Source organism: Meriones unguiculatus, chromosome 12 (assembly GCF_030254825.1).
Source record: "Meriones unguiculatus strain TT.TT164.6M chromosome 12, Bangor_MerUng_6.1, whole genome shotgun sequence".
Taxonomy (NCBI): domain Eukaryota; kingdom Metazoa; phylum Chordata; class Mammalia; order Rodentia; family Muridae; genus Meriones; species Meriones unguiculatus.
The window spans coordinates 85,357,006-85,375,122 of NC_083360.1; the positions used below are offsets into that span (position 1 = coordinate 85,357,006).

The 18,117-nt window shown below is 44.7% G+C and overlaps 1 protein-coding gene across 3 annotated transcripts in view; it reads right to left on the reverse strand.

Moving 5' to 3' along the window:
* The window catches only part of Tceanc2 (transcription elongation factor A N-terminal and central domain containing 2), a 35,994-nt gene that overhangs the window by 12,238 nt on the left and 5,639 nt on the right, over positions 1-18,117 (reverse strand). For all 3 annotated transcript variants that reach the window (XM_021635274.2, XM_021635275.2, XM_021635273.2), the window contains exon 3: positions 11,219-11,360. In XM_021635274.2, coding sequence (XP_021490949.1) covers positions 11,219-11,360 — 142 coding nt within the window. The remainder of the gene's footprint in view (positions 1-11,218; positions 11,361-18,117) is intronic.

The window sequence follows — 18,117 nt, forward strand, 5'->3', positions numbered from 1 at the left end:
TCTTCTAAAGTACCCCAGACTCAGCATTTCTGGTCACACTATAGCAACACCATCCACCATCATTTATGCTCCCCTGTTCTCTCACTCCAGGACACAGGTCCGTGTTTTCACACTTCCTACATCCCTTCCTCTTCCTGCCTCTCTCTCTCCTACTGCTCTGACTCCTGTTCTCATCACCTCTCCCTGGGTCTACTGAAAGAGTTACAATTAATATGCAATTAATTACAATTAATTAAATACAATTAATATACAATTAATATGTAAAGTGAATCCAAAGGTATTTAAATATTCTAGGCAGGACTGGAGACATAGCTCAGGGGTAGAGCATTTGCCCAGCGTGTGTAAGAACTTGGGCAATTTCTGTCCCTAATCTGCTTCTTTCCAAATTCACCTTCTACCCTGAAGCCATAATACTGTTTTAAGGTAATCTGATGGGGAAGGGGTGGAGCTCCTGGTAAAAGGGAGAGAAAGACAGAGAAAGCAGGAGGGTGGAAAAAGGGAGGGGAGAGAAAAAAGTGAGAGAGAACATGAACCACAGGATGCCCTTAAGTTAAGCACAGCATTAAAGGGCTGGGTATTCCCAGCCACTCTGCCCTTACCTCTCCCCCTTGTCACCCTCCTCTAACACTCTAGCTCTTCCACGGAAATTAAAATCGCATGTCTGCTCTGGGTCACGCTGTCTGGCCTTGTCACATTTCTGAGTCTTTGCTCAAATGGCTCCTTCTGCCTGAAATATTTATTCTTTATTATTCTTACTTTTATTTTGGTAGTGCTGGAGATCAAACTCAGGTCCTTACACTTGCAGGCCAGATGTTTTACCACAGACCTCAATCCCAGCCCTGCCTGGGATAATTAAACACTTCTTTCTCTTCTAAATTGTAAACATCTTGAGGGCAGAATCTATACCTTACTCTAAAAGGAATATTCTCAGGCCTCAGCACAGGCCTATTGCAAAAGAGATAGTGTTTGCTGAACTGAGTCAAACCATTTTTGTCTGTTGTGTGTCCGTTGTTGTTTGAGACAAGGTTTCTCTATGAATATGAATCACAAATGTCCTTAAGTTAAGACAAGGTTTCCTGGCTGTCTTGGAATTCCCTGTGTAGACCAGTCTGTCCTCAAACTCATACTCCAACATGCCTCTGCCTCCTGAGTGCTGGGAGTGAAGGCACCACCACACCTGGCTCAAACAGTTAAATTTAAAACATACATTTGGCTTCCAAATAAGTTTTACACTAACACTTAGACACGGATGCAGTTGAGTGAGAAAAGCACACAACCGCAAAAGCTCTGCTGTCACAGAGTGAATTCAAAGGTGCGAGGAAAGAAGTTTTTGACTCTGCTTCCCCCTGCTCATACATATCACCAGGCTTTATTCACATTAGCCCATTTACTTCACGGCAAATTAAAGAGCTCTAGTGCATCCTTTATGAATGGTAAACTGAAGCTCAGCAGAATAATTTACCAAGGTCTCCCAGCCAGGGAGTCCTGAGGCCAGGGTTTGAACCCAGCAATGTGACTCTGGGACCACTCATAACTCTAACATCCTGCACTGCTCTGTCTTTAGGGCCCGACCCAGTATCATCAAGGCTAAGATCATGCAAGGCACCTCTTAATAGTCTCTAACCAGAGGAGGACAGCTCTGAGAAACAGCTAAAGGGCAGAAGGCTTACAACCATGCCACGGGCACGGAGTCCCTGCTTTTAGCCTATAGGGGCCAGTATATCCCACAGCGCTCCCACAGAGGCCATGTTCAGGGTGCTATGAAGGAAAAGCAGGGCTAAAAGCCAGCTTGGGGGTGGGGGAAGGGTTACAACACTGTTGACAAGATGTAAGACTCTCATCACAAGAGTGAGACAGAGGAGGGCGATCTGGTGTGGGTCGGGAAGGGAACATGTGTGACTCCTTCCTTTCTAGACAAATGGAGACGGAACCACAGTTTAGAACCCAAAGGGGGTTTTAGAGTGATGTTTCTGAGCTCCGTTCTTAGCACTCGGACAAGTCTGCTGTGGTGCAGCCATGTGTTTCCCACGGTTCATGAAGCAAAGGCTGGGTCCCCAGCTGGTGGCACTACGGAAAACGGTGGGGCTAACAGGAGGATGGCTGGTGACGCACCTTTGACAGGTACGTTCCTCCTTGCCTCTCTGCTTTCCCACCACGTGAGGTGAGCAGCTCTGTTTCACTACGCAGTCTCCACCGCGATGCTCTGTCACCAAGTGAACATGGCTGAAGCCCTGCCCGTGGTCAGCATCTCTCTTTTCTTCTTTGGACTGCTATGCTTAGGTACTGTGACAGCAATGGAGAGCTGACCAACACAGTAGCGAACTTAACTCCTGCATGCTCCCACAACCACCTTAGCTGGTGCTACAATTCGCTGTCTTGAGGTACTGAGGGCTGAGTAGGTTAGGAAGCCAGGTGCAAAGCAGCGCTGGTCAAGAGCATAGCTAAGCAGCCCAGCTTCTGCCCTATTCCATCACCTCTGGTGATCAAACAGTCCTACCTTCTCGATTTCAATGAAAAAGAAAAAGGAAAAAAGAGGTTCCATGACCTTTCCCCAAGGTTACAAGTTGGTCAGTAGCTACATCAAGGAAGTTAATGATCTGCAAAAAGTCATTATTTGCTCCATGAAGTTTATGTTTTAAAGTAAGCAGTGTCACCGCTGGTCTTATGACCTGGGTCAGGTCCCCTGGGTTTAAGGTTAAGGGTTTCTGCATCCTAACACATTGTTAAGACAAATTCCCCACAGGAAGCAGCTGTTTGCTCATTTAACAAACATTACCAAATACCAAGTCTATCCCAGGCCCAGGCTGGGCACTGGCCAGAATGCTGGGCAAGACACAACCCTGTGCTAAGGACCACCAACATGCTGAACACACTGACACATGATGCTGTTACAGGCCATAGAGCATTACTCAAGAGGGTCTCCAAGGGCCCTGAAGAACAAACAAGTCAATTCAACTGACCAGGGAACGCCGCAAAAGAGGCAGTGTTCCCCACTCTTGATAATTACTTAAGGAGGTGAGACTAGCTTAAGAAGGGAGAACATGCAAGCCTGAAACAATATGGCAGAAGTGAGGATGACGGTACACAAAATGATGTTCCAAGAGATGCCCACATTACCTCTGTGACTGACTGCATTACTTTATATGGCTAAAGGGACTTTCTAGGTGTGATTTTAAGGCTAAGGGCCTTGAGATCACATTAGCCTTGATTTTTCAAAGTGGCTCAATGTAGTCACGTGATAACCTTGATTTGTGACAAGGTGTGTGTGTGTGTGTGTATGTGTGTAGAAGGGAGGGTCACAGAGATGGGGTGTAAGGAGAGTTCTACTTCAGTTGTAGTTTTGAAGACGGAGATGCAGGTAGCCTATAGGAAGGACTGGAGCTGTCCCTTGGAGCCTCCAGGAGTGTGACCCTGCCGGCATCTTTACTTTAGCTTGGCAGGCCTTCAGGTGTCGGGACATGGGGGACCTGGTGTAAGAACGTTCATCTTTGTACTGTTGCTCATCATTTGGTTGTCTGACTCAGAGCGAGTTACTTTAAACTCGCAAAGCTCCAATTTTCCCATTTTCAAAATAGAGAAAATAATTATTGTGACTATACAGGATTGTTACATAGGTCAAATGGGTCACGGATGTGACAGCACTATAAAAATACGAGTAGCTATTTACTGTAGTTAACCAATCATGAGTTAAAGCGCTGAGGTGTCTCTGAAAGCAGGTCAACACAATGGACAGAGCCTTTCCTGGACTCCCATGCCTGCCTGCCAGCCCTCGGTTGCCTCCCTTCTTGCTCTATGCTCCTTGCCCACTGGTTTTCTGATAAAGGAGTCCACTCACAGAGGCCTGAGGACTAACTGCAAGGCTCAAGGGCCTTCTCATAGCTGGCCCTCAGCTTCTAATGCCTCTGAAGACACTGTCCCCCGCCCACATGCCACTCATTGCCCTGCCTTGCTACTGCTCCCTCAATTCTCTTGGCCTCTCCTCAGCTGCCCCTCTTCCCACTTCCTTACCATGAATTTTCTTCCAGGTTCAATCCTTTGACCTTTTAGTCATTTCTTTAACTCAGAGAATTAATTCACTTATGTGATTCAAAACAGAATTTCCTAGAAAACTACTTCCAAATATGTATTTCTAGTCTAACAGTCTTGCTTGAGCTGGTCATTTCCATTAAAAGGGTTTATGTTAGAATTTAAAACTCAGGCTGGGCATGGTCGTACACACCTTTGATCCCAGCACTTGGGAGACAGAGGTAGGCAGATCTCTATGAGTTCAAGGCTACTCTGGTCTAAGAAGTGAGTTCCAGGATAGCCAGGGCTGTTACAGCGAGAAACCCAGTCTTGAAAAACCAAAATGATAAACACTTATAAGAACACAAATAATTTACACAAAGAAAAGAAAAAGGAAAGAAGGAAGGAAGGAAGGAAGGAAGGAAGGAAGGAAGGAAGGAAGGAAGGAAGGAAGAAGGGCAAAACACTTATAATGTTACAAACACTCAGGAAACGAAAATAAGAATCTATTTCTCTGACCTATCTGTTTTTTGGCCCTTTGGATTAATGAGATTTTAAGAAAAGTTTCAGAATGCAAATGAGGACAACATTCCTAGGCTCTAAGATTCCCAAACAGATGAAGACAGGAGGTGCACAGCAGTCTAGATGAAGGCCTCTGGTAGACTGAGCCGTTCACATGGCTTAGTGTGCTGGAGCAGCAGCTAGAGGCTGAGCCGCCCTTTCTGAAGCCTCCTTGTTGAGGAAAAACAGACTGAAGCAAGAAACAGAGATGGCAGGCGAGCAGAGCCATGGAGAACCCCTGCCCAAACCTGTCCTTTCCCGCTCTGGGACAAGCATGTCCTGCACTCCCAAGGCCAGACACACTCTGGTACATCCAACAGCAAGGTCCTGCTGCCAAGGAGTTACTGCCTAGCAAACAGAAAATAAAGCAGTAAATAATTAAATACGTAATTACGAACTGAGATAAGGGCCGGGAGGGAAACCGGTTAAAAATAGCGAAGTGGTGGCCAGTTCAGTGTCGCTATGTCAAGAGAAAGGAAAATAACCAATGGTTTCAAGTCACAGGTCTGGAAGATGAGAACCGAGACAAGACCATTGGATTTGGACAGAACAAAATCACTGTGTCCTGAGAGAGAAGCATGACTGAAGGAAAAGCCCGCTGGGGAGGTGAGAGGGCCAGAAGGGCACTGTGCGTGCAAATGAACACTGAGAGGAATTCAGCCATCAAGGGAAAGGTGGCAGGGAGATTTGTGCCCCTGTGCAGGCAGGACGGCCAGTAAGAAGGAGACAGCTCTGGTGACAAAGGAGAGGCGCTGGGCTGTCATTTTTCCCCGCTTCCACAGTCGGTCCTTGTAAAGTCCAGCTAAGGGCTCTCTGGGAAGCAGTGTCTCTGCTCCGTTCTCAGTCAGTCCTCCATGCTCTCATGATGTCACACCCTAGCGACCAGAGCCACACTGTTCCCTCATGCGTTCAGATGACACATTCACTGCTGGGCCTTTACCCACAGAACTACCTTCCCGGTCCTACTTTTCCATGAGCTTTTGTCATACACCACTATATAAATGACTTCTGTTTCTTCTCCGGTACTTCACTTCCTTTTGTTATCAATTGTTTTTTTGAGGCAAGGTCTCTGTAGCCAGGAACTCACTATGTAGTCCAGGAAGGTCTCCAACCCATGGCCCTCCTGCCTCAGCCTCCTGGGCACTGGGATTATAAGTCTGCGCCACCATGCCCAGGCAGGGTAGAGATCTTCACTGGTGTTGACCATAGGCATCCGTTACAGTGCCTGGCACGTGGTAGCTGTTCTAGCTTCACTGGCTGATGTCATAAAATACTATGGCAGAAAATAACTTAGGGAAAAAGGGCTTCCCGGGCTGACGATTCCAAGTAAGAGACCATTGCTGCTGGGGAGTCAAGGAAGGCACTCAAAGCCGCACAACTGCAGTCAAGAGCAGAGGGAGCATGAACACCAGAGCCCTTGCTTGCTTACGCTCGCTCGGCTGGCTCTCTCTAGCTAGTCCATCATATACTGCAGGGCCCCGAACCAGGGACTGGGGCCTCCCATAGCAGCCTGGGACTTCCTCTACCAGCTAAGACAATCTCCCAAAGAAATGCCTGCAAGACAAGCGCCCACAAGACAAGTGGATTCGGATCATTCCCCCTCAAGGCTCTCTTCCCACGATTCTAGGTCGAGTTGACAGTTTAAAAGTGGCCAGCACAGCAGCCACTGAACCAGCTGAGCAAACGCTGGCACGGCTGCCCACGTGGTCTCCGTGGCCCAGGTATCCCTCACCTTTACCTTCTTCTCAGCCACCAGAAGCTCCAGTCATACATCCCACGGCTTACAAGCATCAAATGGGCCAGATGTGGTGGTGCACACCTTTAATCCCAGCACTTGGGAGGCAGAGGCAAGCGATCTCTGCGAGTTCACAGCCAGCCTGCTCTATAGATCAAGATCCAGGACAGCCAAGGCTATACAGAGAAACCCCGTCTCAAAAATAACCAAACCAAACCAAATCAACCAGCCAAACAAACAAACAAACAAAAAAAAGGAGCATCAAATGGTTACAACAGTGTATTTTTGTAACCTTATAGGTTGCTAATAAGAAATTCTACTAAACACTTTCCTGAGTGACCCAGAGTTAAAACCAAAACCAAAACCAAAACCAAAACCAAAGATGCACAGGCTTGTTTGTCTGTCTATTCATTTTGACAGTATGAGGGATAGAACCTAGGGCCTTGTGCAAACTAGACCCGTGCTCTATCACAGAACTACCTTCCCGTCCACTTTTCTTTCTTACTAGGTTTCTCTCAGCTGGGTACATGAAAAATTATGATGAAAGTCTCCAAGAGAGAGGAGATAATAATGTAGCACTTTCTAAGCTTACCCAAAGCCAGCACCCTTTCTTTAAAACATACATTACTGGACCAGATCTGGGAACTAGACCCTAGAAAACACATGCTGGAGATACAGTCCAGACCCTGCTGGCTGCCCAGCTGCCCAGTTTCCTTTCATGCAGGCCCACTAGCCCTGCCCTTGCCACCTTCACCATGCCGCATTCTAATGCACTGTTAGTCTTCAGGCTTTCCTTTCTTTCCCCATGCCTCTGCCCGGAATGAACAGGAGCTCATTCCGACTCGGCGAACCATATTTCTGTGAAAACCCTTCCCGACCCATTGAGAGACGGGGGTGCCACTGCACCCCCACAGGCTCTGGTGCGTGCCCTGCCTTTCATGTTTGCAAAGGTCAACTATAATTACGCACGCACTCACATGCTTACTCTGTAAGCAAGAGCTATGTGGATCTCACAAACACAGACCAGCGTCACTCTCTGGCACACAGTGTAAGGCATGGAGTACCAAGGTCCTCCATAGGCGTCAAGTGAATGAATTAGTGTAGATCGAAAATAAAACGCAGATCAAAGGATGCGCGGCCCGCGCTGATCTCCACGCGGCTCATTAGTTTCAGCACAGACCTCACCCTGTAGGCTTTGTCCAATGCCCGCTCAGCCCCACCAGTAGAGTTCTCATTAGTGTTCAGTGTGTGACGAGTCTCCCCTATCTTAAAACCCTGGACTAATCTACCTTTTCCCTGTCTCATTCTGTCACCTCTCATTTAATACCAAACTCCTCAAAAGCATTTTCCCTTTTCAGGGTCATTTCTGTACCCCTTCTTTGCTCTTCAAGTTCCTGCCCCCAACCTTGCCTTTGAGACCATCCTAAAATCACTAATGACTTTATTTTATAATCCAGTGCCATTTTTAGACTAAGCTTATTTGGCCCAGTGATAACCATGGATAAGACTGACCATACCTCCTCACAAGCCCTGACTCTTTCTTTTCATTCCAATGACAACATTCTCTTTGGTCTCTTTAGCCAACTTTTTCAGTACGGTCCTAAAATCCCTTAAATATTTGTGTGTGTCAGGATTTTGGACTCGGCTCTTTGCTTTCCTTACAGTTTCCCTGTAAAGGCTTATCTATTTCTATCTCCTCGGTTCCTAGCTATATGTTTATAATAAATGATTCCCACTAAAAGGGCTATAATCTTTCTTCACTTTCAGCTTTATGTATCCAATACTTTTTTTGTTTGTTTGTTTTGTTTATTAAGATGGGGTTTCTCTATGTAGCCCTGACTGCCCTTGAACTCACTCTGTAGACCAGGCTGGTCTCAAACTCAGAGATCCTGTTGACTGCTGGGATTAAAGGCTGCATCCAACATCTTTTTTTGGACATTTCCTCTGGGATGTTCTATGGTTTTAGAGAAAATAGGAAATAAAGAGCACATGAATGAGTTAGAGTCAACAGAAAAGAGAATTAGTAGTTTGGAAGACACATATCTGAAGAAATTAGCTAGGATGCTGAGAGAGACAAGGGAATAAAGAATATGACATAAAAATATGAAGAACAGATTTAACATAGAATCTCAGGAGGAAATAGAAAATAAAAGAGAGAATGGTTGCAAACCATGGTGGCTCGGCCTGTAAAACTGCCACTTGAGAGCCTGAGGCAAGACAATCACAAGTTTGAGGCTAGCTCGGGCACACAGCGAGCTTCAGGCCAACCTGGGATACACAGTAAAACTGTTAAAAAAAAAAAAATCAACCAAAGAAACAAACAGCAAATTACGGCTTCTGAATTGGTGGTTGTTTCACTTTCTTGTTCTTTGTGGTATCCCTGGCTACAGGGAAGTCAGCTACTGCGAGGAGCAGCCACGAGGATCTTATGTGGTGAGGAACTAAGCCTTCTCTGAGCAGCCCTCTGAAGTGTGCTGTCTTAGAAGCCCCTCGGAGGACTGCAGTTCCAACCAACAGCCCAGCGACAGCTCTTAGAAGACAATGAACAGCCAGGATGGGTGGTGTACATCTCTAATCAGGAGCTCAAGGTCATTCTAAACTGCAAAGCCAGGCTCATTGTAAGGACCCCTATCAAACCAAACCAACTAAACCCACCCTGAGTCAGAACCACTCACATCAATTGGCTCCTGGATTGCTGACCGTCAGAGAAACTATGTGACATAATGCTCTCTGATGCAGCTGCATTTTAGAGCAATTTTGTACAGTAATAGATAACTAATATATTGCCAAAACCAAGCAGTTCTGAATCGCTTACAAAAAGCCTTCTCCATCTGGTGCAGACCGTCTCTCAGCCACGTTTCTTGCCACACTCTCTGGCATATTACATCTTAAATACACCTAACAACTCGGAGCTTCTGGAACACGCCCGTGTTCTCGCTCCCACCTCCACGCTCTATGCGGCTTCCACGATGCGTCCTCTGCCTGACACATTCTTCAACACTTTCTCTCCTACTTCCCTACACTTGGCCAAGTTCTCCCCGCTGTCAGAGTACTACACCACGGAACAAAGAAAGCCTTCCTAAACCGCCCATCACTCTGTAAGACCTAAAGCTCCAAAACGAAGAGACCAATTCCTGTCTCCCTTTTACACCACTGCACCCAGCACACAGAAGACACTCTGCAGATATTTGCTGCTTTCATCCCGCAAGGTAGGGCCAGGCAGGAAGGCTAAAAGTTGAAGCATAAACATTCTCAGGAAATGATGCAAATAAGATTTTCATCTGATGCAGCTGTAAAGAAACCAAGAACTCCCTACATGCCATGCAATTTCAAGTTTAAGGAAGGCTTAAGTAAGGTCAGGGTTCAAAAGTTGAATGGATTCCAATTCCTGCTAAGTCAAACCTCATGGATACCTGAAACACCATTCTTGAAAGCGTTCCCAACTGCACGCAAAAGTCAAATAGGAGTGGTTTTTAAAATGGTCACCTGTTCTGCCTTTTAGGACCGTTCTAGCTCATTCTGTTGAGATTTAGGTTCTGATCGTGTCTGGCATCTATGGTATGTGTCTCAACAGGGTCACATACATACATATATATATCTGCGTAAATAAACAGGTCATAAAATATTAAGCACTAGTACCCTCTACTGGCGGAAAGCCCTCACAGGCTCATGTGAATGGTCTTATTGCCCTCTAGCGACCACAACCTATAAAGACAGCAAATCCTGCAGCAGATGGGAGCATCTCCTTGGCTCTAATGATAGGTTTTATGTTCTTTAAGCATCTAATTTCCTCAGATTCTGGTTTATATTACAGGGGTGCAACTCCAAGACTCTTGGGGCTCCCTGGGGACTCTGCACAGCTCTTCCCAGCTGTTCGTGCCAGTGTGACGCTGCTCTCTCCTGCGTCTCAGGAACAAGAGGTCAAGGGGAGGCAGAGGAGGCGATGGCTGCACAAGTGAGGGCAGGAGCAGCAGCTGTGAAACACTGCCCTGCACTCCCTGGGGAACCGAGAGCAGCTTGAGGAACACATGTTGTTCCTCCCTTGCATATTCTCCACAGTTGTGTGCTGTGCTAAAATGGCAATTCAACGTGGTCCCTCCCTTACCTCTGTAACATCTCCAAAGCTCTAATAAACGACACGGCGACAAATGTTGCTATCGTTTTGTTTTCTCAAGCAGGCCTTGCCACTTATTGCCCCTGATGACAGATTAAGCTGAGCTTCTTCAAAGATTTAACTGAATTGGCACCTCCTCTAGGAAGCCTTTCTCAAGTCCCCAGATTGCAGAGACTGCTCTATTCTTTCGGACGGCACACAGACTCTCCAGATTAGAAGAGTGCCTTGTGTGCTTCTTTTTATAGCTACAGTAGGGCACTGCTCCTGTTGGTGCATACCACCACCTCTACCAAACCCTCAGCTCCGCGAGGTCACAACCAAGTCTTAATCATTTTGCACAGTCAACATGGAGCACACTCAAAATGTTTCCTATATGTCACTATCACTTACCAGCCTAAATGGTAACTATAGAAATTGAATACAGGCTTTTCAAACCTTATTTAAGAACTAAACAGAGCAGCTCTGGTAACGCTAATCAAAAGGTGAGGGGAAGGTGTGGCAAGATGGCTCAGTGGGTAAAGGTGCCTGCTACCAAACCTGACAGCTTGAGTCTGATCCCCAGGACCTACATGTTGGAGAGAGGAAACTGATGTCCACCAAGCTGTCCTCTGACCTTCATATGTGCTCTACGGCAAACACACCCAACCCTACTCCCAACATACAAGAAAATGCAAACAAAAAATTTAGAAGATTGAAGACTATGTATTGTGTATTTTCACTTCAGTGTGAAAATACTGGACGGTTGGAGAGTGTTGTACAGGAAGACACACCAAAAGGACTTTTCACAGAGCATGGGAACACACCTATTCTCGTTGACCTCAACACCTCCTTGGATGGTATCTTCTTCTTCAGTTCTTGTAAGGCCACAACTAGGTTTTCTTTGGTTTGGTCAGGAAGCTCCAGCATAGTTTTCCATCTTTTTATGTCTTCTACAACCACAACTCTCTGCAAAAAAGAAAAGTCATTTGGAAAATGGAACATTTTCATTAGAAAGACATCTGCCTTCACCTGAGCTAATGGCTCTCCTATTGACATATGAATTATTGATTATGACCTGAACCAAAGCACAGTGTGTTGGATGGCCCCAAATGATGGGTAATTGCTTAAAAGCAGGTCCTGCTTACTGCAAATCAGGAGGAGAGCTGCATCTATTAGGAAAAGTGCAACTTTTAATCTCGCCATGCCAGGCACCACTGGGCACTTAGTGGTGAGAGGTACTGAGCAGGCGTGGGGAAGAAGAACAACGGTGCTAAGGTGAATGAACCTCAGAGCTCTTCATCTGCATGCGCAGAGCAGGGCATCGTAAAACCACGTTACCTTCAACGACAAATCACACAAACAGTTCCCTGCTTCCCAAAGGAGAAAACGCAAACTTTTTTTCTGAATTTTTTTTTTCTGAAAACTTCAAACACACCGAAAGGTAGAGAGAGCAACCCACTACTTAAAGAGATTATTATTTTGCCATTTCCATAAAAAAAAAAGCATTATAAACTTTTAAGTCCCTTTACACCCTTCCCTTCTTCCTTCCCAGAAGAAGCTGCCACCTTAAAGCTGATTTTCATGCTTCCATTAAGTGTAAAACATGAGGGATTAGGAATATAGGGGAGGAGATAGGATAGCTTTTGTACTGTCATGTGATTTTTTTTTTTTTTGTAGTTTTGGAATAATTTAAACCAAAAATCTTTTAGTAAACAAAAGTGACAGACAAAAAGTAAAAACGTATAATAGCTTTTATATTGAATGAGCCAGGAGTGGTGGTGCACACCTGTAATCCCAGCACTTGGGAGGCAGAGGCAGAGGCAGAGGCAGATGGATCTCTGAGTTTGAGGCCAGCCTGGTCGACTGAGGGAGTTCCATGATAGCCAAGGCTATACAGAGAAACCCGGCATCTAAAAACCGAAGAAAATCAACTATCTTACGTTGGCTTCTATTAACTGCCGAGGTGGGCAGGTAGGGTCAGGAGGGGCCTCAGAGCTCTGAGGGTCCTTATGTGTTCACATCACGCATGTGTGCGGTTTTCTCTGAGAAACTTCAGTATAGCCATGTTATAAAAACCCCCGTAAAAACCTTATCTCCTGCCCTTGGAGGGACAACATGGGTCTGCTTCTGGCCTAGAAGCAAAGGGTGAGAGGAGGATACGTTGCCTCCCTGTTTCCCAGCTCCCAGCTCCTGGTTTTACTTTTTAGGTTCAAAGCTAGGAGGACAGCAAGGAAAAGACTCAACGCTGACCAGGTTTTAGTGTCCTCTAAACTGGCAGCCTCTGGTAGGACGTTTCTGCAGCTCCTTGGAGAGCCACCTGTTGAGAACTCACCTGGAACACCTGCTATGCTGGTAATGATTCTTCTGGCTGTCACACACACACACACACACACACACACACACACACACACACACACTCACACACGACTGAGAGAGGGAAGGAGACCTACAGGGAGGGGAACAAAGGGGAGTAATGGAATATATGTGACATGTCAACAGAGAGGGGACTGTTTGCAGGGAGGCAGGGGCCTGGCTGTGGGGAAAGGACGGTGGGATGTAAGAAAATGTAATGAAGTGTATGAAATGTCATAAAAAGAGCTGGAAAAATGTTTCAGAGGATATGGGTGCTGTCAAACCTGAACACCTCAGCTTGATCCCTAGAACCTACATGACAGAACTGCAAGCTGCCCTCTGACCTCTAGACACCCACAATAAATAAACATAAAAAAGTCAAAACAAAAGCCACTGTTCTGTCTGCTTTCTAAACACAACAAAGAACAAAGTCTCCAGTTTGGGCAACCTCCTTCACAGACTTTTTCTGTAGGGGCCCCAAGTCCTCCTATGTACCCACTCCCTGTACTGAACCCAGGTCACTCGGCATTCTCTCCTAGGATTGCCCACATCCTTCTCCTTAAAAAAACTCCCAAGATAACGGCCGTCACTTCCGCTCTGGCATCAGCCAGCAACTGTTTTTGGACTTTCCCAAGCATGGATCTGGCCTAGGTGTTGACTAAGCCCGGGGACAGAGTTGAGTTCTCCAAATGAAACTACAACAGAGCTCTTACTTTAGAGAGGAATGTTCCTCTCTTTTCCTTTCACTTCCACCTTCCTTATGGTCTACAGCAGGTCATGGGTTCAGGATTCTGAAACTAGTCTTCATGTACAGCCTGCATAACTTCCAAAGAGATGGTCTAGATTCTCTTTTGGGAATGCCATTTTATATCCACTCTTTGTTCTCAGCCCTAAGGAACTCAATCAAAAATGAGAGAAAAATCTTTTCCTATGTGCTACTGCAGTATAAACTACTATTAAGAGTTAAATGGTTAAAAAGTCACGCTTTTCTCATCAACCGTATTTTCTTGCTGTAGTCACAGTGGTATACATAGCTAGAGCTGACCTAGGAAGTACTGAATAGTAATCCTATTATTCTACACAAATATCTCAGAATCTTGAAATCTACTACCCTAACAGGTATTGGGGTTTCTTCCCCCATGTATTTTTATTCTTATAAATGCTGCTTTAATAAACTCCGGACTTTCTTGTATACTATCTCCCACATGCTTACTTTCATCTTCTCTGTGTCTTCATGGTCTAAGTGGTGGCTGCTGTTCTGCTTTATTCTCTGACTCCTCTGCTGCAGTGTATACTAAGGATCTATTTTCCAACATCTTTATTTAGCCCATCTGTATTTGTTACTCATCAGAAATATTTTTTCCCCTTACTTTTTGTCTCCTTTCTGATCTTCTGTTAAACAGACTGAATTTTATTGTTGTTGTTTTGTTTGGAGATAGGTTCTGTGTACCCTCAAATATTCCATCCTCTTGTCTGAAGTTTTAGAGTGCTGGGACTACTGGTACGCACCATCACCCTTGGCCCTGAGTGTTCTTTAATCTTGTTTTTCTTCACACCTTAAAAGTGATTATACTTCTTTCATTTAAATGTTGCCATTTTTAGAATATGTCTTTCAAAAACTCCTATTATGTCTTTTCATATTTCTTTTATTTCTGTGTGATGTATTCTAAATTATTTCCTTATTATTAAGCTTCCAATTCACCATTTTTCTCCTTAGCTACATCTTGTCTACTTTTAACCTGTTCACGATGTTTCTGCTTCAACAAACATGTAGTTTTCACTGGACAGTTTGCTTCTCTTTTCATTCTTATTGTTATTCTTTTCCTTTTAAAAATCTTTGTGAACATGATAAATCTTTGTGAACATTACAAATACCAAGATTTCAGATTGCTCTCTCATCTCCATTTCTTGGACAGATAATTTATTACATCTACCTTTTCATTCACTCTCTTTGTAGTTTACTGTCTCATAGTGTTTGAATCATGAATTCTCTGTAAGAAGGCTGGTTTCCTTTGGAGTCTTGTGTACTCTAGGATGTTCAGTGTTTTAACAGGAAACATACATTCACCTATGCTTTTGGAGTTTCCTGGTTTTACTCTAGACTTCATGCTAACTTTTCTGACTTTAACATCTAGCCTCTAAGCATTACAGCTGCTTTCAGTAACGCCAACCAACTCAGCTTCCTCTTCTACTTACGGCTCTAGGTTTCAACTTCCTATTTCTTCTTGGAACCTTAGGATTTTTCTTTCTTGTAGTCCTTGCTGGTCTCGAATTCACAGAGATCTGCCTACCTTTGACTCCTCAGTGCTGGGATTAAAAGTATGTGCCACCATGCCTGTTTTATCAAAGACTTTTAATCTACCATCTATACATAGTTGGAAACAAGTCAGGAATCCCAAATCAGATTATTTCGATTTATGGACCAAAAAAGTCTAAACATTCCCCCCCCCCCCCCCAAGACAGGGTTTCTGTGTAACAGCCCTGGCTGTCCTGGAACTCACTCTGCAGAACAGGCTAACCTGGAACTCAGAGATCCACCTGCCTCTGCCTCCGGAGTGCTGGGATTAAAGATGTGCGTAAATACTTCAGGCTCTAAGATATTCTATTTTCTTTCTTTCTTTCTTTTCTTTCTTTTTTTTTTTTTTTTTTTTGAGACAGGGTTTCTCTGTGTAGCCTTGGCTGGACTTGCTTTGTATACATGGCTGGCCTCGAACTTGCAGTGATCCACCTGCCTCTGCCTCTCCGAGTGCTGGGATTACAGGTGTGAGCCACAGTGCCTAGCTTCAATTTTCAATTATAAAAGCAACTATACTTTTTTACTTTTTGTCTGCCACTTTTGCTGACTAAGAGATTCTTAGTTTAAATTCTTCTAAAACTCTTAAGCTTGACATAAGAGATCTTCCAGGACATGGGATCCTTTCAGCCACTGCCCAAACAGTATTTCACACCCACTTCCTAGGACAGTCTTCCTTTGCCTGATAAGCATGTACCTTTTAAAGAGTCTCGTCAGCGTCCAGTCTTCCTTGAAACAGGCCTTCCGCTGCCTCTGACCACGCTCCTCTCTGTGTAGCATTTATTATCCACTCGTTATTATATTATCCTCCAGTTGTAGTCTAGTCTTTCCCACTAGACTACAACTGGAGGGTCAGAACAATTTATTCTTAGTTTATCTCCCCAACCTCAATGCACAGGAGGTAAAATGAAACAAAAACGATTGTATAATAATCTCAGGTCTAAAAAGTAAGGGCAGAAATCAGAGAGGGGGGAAAAAAAGAAATATTTTCTTATAACTATGTTTTACTTTTTTGGAGGGCAGAGTATATGCTAATGCAGCCAGGCTCCTAGCCTTGAACTCACTAAGCGCTGAAGATGATCTTCAACTATGACCTTCTGAGTTCTGGAGTAACAGGATTACAAGCTTATACCACCATCCTCACTGCATCCAATGAAGAGGCACTGCAAATGCTTACGGGCATTACTTAGAACGCAAGCAGACACAAGAGAAGTGGGTGCAGACTATACCAGGGAAGGCTAATCTGAGTACCGGACAGTTGTCACCGGAAAGGTAATGCTTTCCATCTGGTCCTCCACACGGGGATGGCTGCAATGCCAGGCTAAACAAAAGTGACCATAAAAAATGATCACTCACAAGCAGTAGTGTGAGTGCCGTTCCACTGGCTGGGGCAGGAGATAACACACTAGCTGGTCAATCCTACATGGGAAAGGTTCATAAAGCATTCTGAAATGCAAAACCGGAAAGAACTGCCATATTCTATATCGTTTAATAATAGTAAAAAAAGGGAAAAAAGTGTTCTTGGAACTAATAGAAGAAATCACTTCCTAAAGGAGCAAAAGAGATTAACCAAATTAACCTTTACCATTTAAATGTGCTCTACATGAGTTCCACCAAGTATCCCTTTTATTGAATGAGATAAGACTGGCGAAATTACTTGTAATACGCTGATAACAGAAGTCAAACGATTCTAAGATTTTTATACCTCTCCAGCTTGGCATTCAGAAACTTGTACTTTCTTTTTAGGTTTTGTGGGCAGACTCTATGGACTCAGATTGCCAAGTTCCAATCCCAGCTCTGCCACTTAATTCTGTACTGGTGTTAGGCAAACCACCTCATCTCTCTATGGTTTCTTTCTTTCTCTTTCTTTCTTCTTCTTTTTTTTTTTTTTTTAATGTGTATGGATTTTTGCCTGGTCGCCTTGTATATTCCTGGTGCCCTCAGAGGCCAGAAGACGGCATCAGCTGTCTTAAGTGGTGAGAATAGAATCCCAGTCCTCTGGAAGAACAGTCAGTACTCTTAACCTGTAATGGAAGTGTTGGTTTCTTTAAAAACTCAGTTATGTTATGAAAACATGTATTTGTTTTAATCCCAAGTGTGGGATTTTAGTTTGTCCTTTGGTTTGCCCACAGCTGATAACTGCCTAGTGCAGGGTCATGGTCTTTGCCAGCTGGAGTTAGTTGAATTCTGAGGACTCGGAGGGATATGAACATGAGAGCCCAGAGGGAGAATGCGTGGTGGTGGAGAGAACGCTGCTTGCTGCCTTTGCTGGTTACCTGACTGCTGGGTACCCCGATGACTGAGATGGGTACTGCCCCCAAAAGGACCCGACAACCCTTACATCCCCTTTCCCTTCTAACCTTCTTTATCTCCTACCTAGGACTGGGAGTTTGGAAGGGAGGTAGAGGCTTTAGGAACCCCAAATAAAGTAGAGTTTGAAAAGAAGCAACAACATTAACCCCTGAGCTATGTCTCCAGCCCCAGGAATCTTCATCCCTAAAGGATAAAACCATACCTTACAGAGCTGTTACTAAGACTTAAGAGTTAATATCTGTAAAGTATTAGCATAACGTCTGGCCTATTAAACAGTCTCAATAAATGTCATCATTATCATCACCACAATAACCTCAACTTGAGCTTTCATTTTACTATCCAAGCCTTTAAACTTTATATATATATATATATTATTCATCTATTTTGTGCATGCCTAGGTCACAGGGCATATGCGTTGGTCAGAAGACAGCTTCTAAGTTGGGTCTCTCCTGCCGCCATTTATGTCCTGGGTCATCAAACCCAGGTCCTTAGTTAGGCTTGGCAGCAAGTGCCTTTTGCACAGGGGGGGGAAGCCTGTGAATCTTTCCTACATCCCAGGCATGGAGCTCAGTCAGCCCCCCACCACGCATTACTTGTGTTCCTATGACAATTCTGCAGACTGGATGTTACTGGGAGTTGTCAGGAAAATAAGGCCTCAACCTCCAGCAGATTCTCACATTAAACCAGACCGCTAGTTGGCCACCATGGCAACACGGGTGGCCAGGAGGGAGACCGCAAGTCAGCTTGGGCTACACTGTGATGCTC